A 5907-nucleotide genomic window follows, 5' to 3' on the forward strand; every position below is an offset into this window, starting at 1 on the left:
TGGTTCCAACTTGTTAAGGACGTGGAACTGAAGTTAAGGATAAAATAAATGCATAGGGGAATATAATTCGTAGTCAATAAATGTAAGCTTAAAAGTTGGAATGTGTCACGAAAAAAGAGAAAGGCAGTAAAAAAATGAATTCTTACACTACTGCATTTGCATTTCAGTCGACGTTTTGTGCCAGCTTTATGTTTTTAATGACACTTATTCTTAAAAAGAGGTTTAAAGGCAAATGCTACGATTTAACAGATGGCTGGTTCATGGGCTGTAATCACAATATTACTATCGCCAATTTCCGGTTTACTCTCTTTCACCTGCAAATCCGCCTCGACCGTTTTTAATTGGTCAGTTTCACATTGCTGTGTTCAGGGGCTGCTTACAGATTTCCAGACCTATGTAGATACAGTTTTATCGTTAGAAATCAATCCGACTTTTCCAAAGAAAAGTACTACCACATGTTTGGATTTGTGTGATTCTGACTCTAGTTTTTCAAGTGAGTTCGGAACACCAGCAAAGTTTCCGCGTACAGAATCTTTGTCAAGATGTTGGATTGATTTGAATGACAGCAATACATCCGAGCAAAATAACTTAAGTTTGATGCAGAGTTGGAAGAGTCATGTTTGAAATAACATATTTGACAGGGAAGACAAAGCGAAAGCTGTCCACGGTAAACAAGTGATAAAATGCCATTGCGATTGAACCATGATCATTCCCAACCATAAATTTCTCGATGGTTTTGAGGGAAACCATGTCAGATTTCATATCTTGCATGAGCATGTGTAGCATATTTGCTGTGAAACATTTTAATACTTGCTATTTCATGAAACACAAGTACATAGTTTGATAGTCTGATTTATGTATTGTATTTAATTTTAATGTTCCCCAACCCTGTTTCTGAATTTTCAGAAGTTGTCTCATAGTCCATCAGCTGAGAGCCGTAATTTTCGGTTTATTACTCACTTCTGGGGAACAAACGAAACATATTTTATTTTAATCTTTGACTATTCAGGATTATGAAAAGGTATGATGGCAGTGCTAGAACGGTAGCTTTCATCCTGAAAATTGCATTTCAAATACGCTCCCTTGGCTCACCCAATGGCCGCAATTTTGTTTTATAGTGCATAGTTTGGAATTTCATTTATTTGTAAATGTAGAATCAGTAATTCTTTCAAACTTACTTGGGACTAGTTTCAATTCAGTGGTACTAACAAATTATATGAAAAGTCAAATGATGTCACCTTTACGTCACAGATGACTTAATAGTAAGTAAAATTGGATTTAAGTCTTGGAACACTTGCATGTACTTGCATGTAATTCTGAAACTTTCTTATTTTTAAATATGTTTGTTTTGCACCTAATATAGAAAAAAGATGTCAATAAATCAATCTAACGATCGATAATTGAACGAATGCATTGGTTTGATCAGTTAATTATATCTGAAAAACAGCCTCTTTCCTATGCTTGGATCCAGTTCTCTTAGTTAACACTTTTCAAGATGGCGGCTCCAACGATCGATCGCCCACGGTATAGCAATGGCTGAGGTATGCATCATTTGTAATGGAAGTGATACTCATTTAGCGACTTGCCGTGATATAAAATCATGGGAAACTTTGTATCGTGCAGCAGTGATTCGAGATCACAAAGGTATACTCGAGCTATCTGATGGTGAAAGTGACTTCCCTAGAAGGCCTGAAAAGTATCATCGAGCTTGCAGATCTGAGTTCACTCACAGAAGAGATCTCCAGGTCAACAATACTGAAACTGCTGCCAATGATCCAGTGCCAAGGAGAAGCTTGAGAGATGTTACCCAATCGAGTGTAGTGCTACAAGATTGCTGCATTTTTTGTAACAAGATTAAGTATAAGCCCAAGTCAAACCTCTGACACCCCTGTTCTTGTCAATACCAACCAAATAAAGGCCATCAAAAGACTGGTTTTTGGTGTCTGCTGGCAGTATCTTGGTGTTAAGAGAGTGGCCCATCCGTTGAAAGGATTTTGTGTCGAAATGGCTCCAGTTCTTGAACTGATCATCAGAGAACAAATGCTACATAGGATGGCTTCACCCACATTGCAGCTCATGCTCAAAATTGATGGTAGACCTTTCTGGGGTAATGATCAAGAATTTATTGAGTTTAATTTGTTATATTACAACTAAATGTGTATTTTTTGAATGTACACATATTTACATTCATTTCAATTCCTGGTCATAGTGTTAAGGAACATTTTATCGCTTTTTAGGAGTTAAGTTGCAAAAATATTAAAACCTTCCCAACTGGGTTCGAAATTCATTTAATTAAAACAAGAATTTTAGTAGGGAAATGTTTCTAATTGGCTAAATAACAGGAGGCTATCTTGGCATCAGTATGCAGCTTTGCTGCCCTGTTATTTAACGTTATGTTGGAATTGGCCAAACGGAAAGCTCTCTCAGTCAGTATGTGCAATTTTGTGTCTCTGGAAATGTACCTTTTTGCAGTTACATGTACGTTCAATCTGCTAAACTTCAGTGGATTTGCGAAGTGTCAATTTTGACTTCAGTATAATACTGGGGGGAGGATTCACACATACTCCCTCAATCAATGAGATCTCATATCAAAAAAATCCCTGGAGTTTAATTAAAAGTTCCCGGTTGCAAATTTCTTCAGACATCAACAGGTTTTTGATAAAGTTATGTGTTAACACTGATAACCTAAACTGTGGTTTTTCTATCAATATTTAAATGCAACTTATACACAGGAGGACTCCTTTAATTTACACCTCCTATGTTAGACCAGAAATTTCTTTTCAAAATGCAAATTAAAAGAAAAACTCTTGTCCCAATTTTTCTCTAACAGGTAAAGATCAAGTGTTGATTGGGATTGTTCCACGTGTGTGTGTCCGATAAATACCTCCCAGAGTTCAAAATCAGTATATCCATTGGCAATAGCCAACTGTAAAGAGAACAGGTACATGTACATGCCAATTTCATATTTACAGCTGTGTAAGTAGGTTTTAATTTTGTCCACTCTTTCTAGGTCGAATTGGTATTTTGGAAGTGTTGGTTTTTGGAGAAGGAGAAAAACTGGAGTACCCTGAGAAAAACCTTTTATTTTACTGTTACTAGTACTGCCTGCTAAATTCGAAAGTTCGATTTAAATAACATTTTGTCTAGCGATAAAATAAATATAATTCTTATAACTTGTTTTCTTGGTCCATACTGTAAGTTACGTAGCTCCCTCCACCCCTCCCCCTTTTTTATGTTGGTTTATGGCCCATGTGCTACACGCCTAGGCTTTAAATCAATAAGAAAAAACTTGGTCTGTAACTTACAGTACAGACCTCAAACTTGGTTTGTAAGAGGTTCTTTTATGTCCTATTGATCACATGGACCCCACTGTTACAGTGCCCCTTTTAGTAAATATTTTCATTTGTATGCGCTCTTCATTGTTGTTGTGGGTTACTGTATATTCAAGCTCACCAACTTCTGCTGAAATCAAGTTTAACCCTACATCAACATAAATTTATCATCTGTTGCGATACTGGTTTTACAGTATTTTCATACCTTTACATTTCAGTTACTTTAGACTACAAGACATTGCTTCTGCTCGTGGTGAAGAAAGATGACAGCGAATTTTATCTCGGGGGGGCGAGGAGTTAATGTGGAATTTTGCTTTATCTGCAATGCCATAAGGGTATAAAAGTGCTTGCTTGTTGTCACAAGTTTAAGAAATGTGTTGATTAGCTCACATCTCTTAATGTATGCTCGTTAGTCTGTTTATTCATGTAGTAGACAAATTTAGGCAAACATGCCTTAACCACATCTTAGTCAACCTGTGACATGTAATCAAATCTCCCAGCAGGCTCATGTATAACCTACATGTAAGTGGCATTTTTTCACAAGGTTTGCAATGGCATACTTCATCTTCTATTTTGATAAACAAGTCATTGCATGCATACAGTTGATAATCTGTCACCAGTGTGACAGTGTTCTCGACTATAGGATTAAGAGTTGAGTTTTTTTCTTAGGGCTGCTCCTGCCATGATGTGGCACCAGATGAGACCTGTGTGGATTGTCTTCGCAGTAAAGCAAACATTGGAAGGTATATGCAAACATATTGATAGCACATGTATATTTCAGTCATGTTTTTGAGAATTAACTACTCTTTTCTCACACTTTTTAAAAACAGTCAACCTGATTTAACTGATGGCTGTGTAAAAAGTTGCTTTGAATTCATACAAGTTAAGCTTAATATGTAGTTTAAAAGGTTTGTGTTGTGGTAGTGTAGTAGTTAGCATATAATAATATCACAAACTTGTAATAATTATTAATTAATCTCTTGGATTCTAAAATGCTTCTTCCCTAGACCTGCTGTAGTATTGATTCAGTTTGGTAACTACAAAGCTTGTGTATATTGTTTCATTATCTCCCTGGTGATTGCCTTAGAATATCTATGGAAAAACCCAACAACTTGCTGAGGGGACCTTAATTACATAACAGAAATCAGAGTGTGTGGTTCTACTGCTAAATTTACCTGTTGCATAACCTGAGGCTTTAAAATTTCCTCACTGCCAGGTTTTTTCCTTTTTTGTTTAGATTGACTGGTATAAGGGATGACCTTGTATTTCTTCTGGATGAGGAGTTGACTAGCATCCAGCTATGTGCATTGCACATGGAGATGCGTAATACTGAGCAGTTGTTATCTTCTGTTTGTCTTCTTGCACACAAGATCGACTCTTTGAAAGAGGCTAACAATGCACTTCGCTATTATCGCCCTGAATCATTCCATGGCGACAGGATAACAGTGAAAAAGAAATCAGGACAGGCATCTGCTGTCTCTAGGAACAATATTCATGTCAGTTCAATGTCAGGTCAGTTAATTAAATAACCTTTACATAACAGGAGAGATTTAGATTTAAAATTAAATTGATTATGAAGTTAAACACTAAAAGATTTTTATAACACATTATGTTAAAAAAGCGAATGATGGGCATTATAGTTTATAGGACCTGCAAATATTTTATTTATTGTTTCACATTTCATAAATTTCTATTACACCTAATTATACTTTTCCACTTTTTAACTCGATAATGGCGTGCCATAGTGCTGAAATGTTGTTTGCTTTTTTAAATGTGTTTCAAAAATCTTTTAGCATTTAACTTCTTAAACAATGCAGTGAACCTTTATTATTGAAATTGTCGGTGTATCTAATTTTGGGGTTTTAAATAATGTACAAGAACGGTAGGAGGTGACTCCAATTATCAGAACAGTCAGTGTTTCCTGTAATGTAAGTCATGCAACCAGTTTTTAGGGACATGTCAGAAGCCCTCTCACTAATATTTTTATGACCCAGGTATAATAATTCCAGATATTAAGTTATGTGCTACTGGCAATACCGGTAGGTAAGTGCTACCTTTGTAATAGTGGTGACTGGAAGCAAACATAATTGCATGTTGATTCATGTTGTAGGTCCCACTGAGCTTGAAATACTGAAAGACTTGGACGAATTTGTGGAACAAGCTCTTCCCTTGGAAAAGTTGAAGAAGGCTTACACAGACATTAACACAGCAAAGAACTTGATTTAAACAGAGCAACTTTCTGTCAGTCTCGTGTTGATGTAAGTGTGTACCATGATTTTAAATAAATCACCTTAGCTTATTCAAATTTATTCATACAATATCCACGTTGAATTGGGATTTTAGAAATGTTGGTTTGTAAGAAAAGAGAAAATCAGAATAATTATGTAGTGACAAACCTCTTGGAACAATATCCAATGACAAAATAAACCCACATTTTACCAGCTTGCACTTAACTTTGTCATCAGAACTGGCGGGTGACACGCCTCAAACAGTTTCATGTAACATAAAATTATATTTAATCATTTTTGCCAGTTTGCACTTAACTTTGTTTTTACCATCAGAACTGGTGGGTGAC

The 5907-nt window shown here is 36.0% G+C and overlaps 1 protein-coding gene across 6 annotated transcripts in view; it reads left to right on the forward strand.

The window, feature by feature from the left end:
• The first annotated feature begins 1503 nt into the window (after window positions 1–1503).
• Window positions 1504–5907, forward strand: part of LOC138050425 (sentrin-specific protease 6-like) — a 28956-nt gene continuing 24552 nt past the window's right edge. For 3 of the 6 annotated variants that reach the window (XR_011132607.1, XR_011132606.1, XM_068896758.1), the window contains exons 1-6: window positions 1504–2107; window positions 2831–2941; window positions 3551–3667; window positions 4002–4075; window positions 4570–4844; window positions 5443–5590. Coding sequence is in view for 1 of the 6 variants with exons in the window: in XM_068896758.1 (XP_068752859.1) it covers window positions 3596–3667; window positions 4002–4075; window positions 4570–4844; window positions 5443–5558 (537 nt within the window). In the remaining 5 variants the exon portion in view is untranslated. Of the gene's footprint in view, window positions 2108–2830; window positions 2942–3550; window positions 3668–4001; window positions 4076–4569; window positions 4845–5442; window positions 5591–5797 lie in introns of those variants that run through there. The other 3 variants (XM_068896757.1, XM_068896756.1, XR_011132608.1) reach the window with 2 other exon arrangements.

Source organism: Montipora capricornis, chromosome 6 (assembly GCF_036669925.1).
Source record: "Montipora capricornis isolate CH-2021 chromosome 6, ASM3666992v2, whole genome shotgun sequence".
Taxonomy (NCBI): Eukaryota; Metazoa; Cnidaria; class Anthozoa; order Scleractinia; family Acroporidae; genus Montipora; species Montipora capricornis.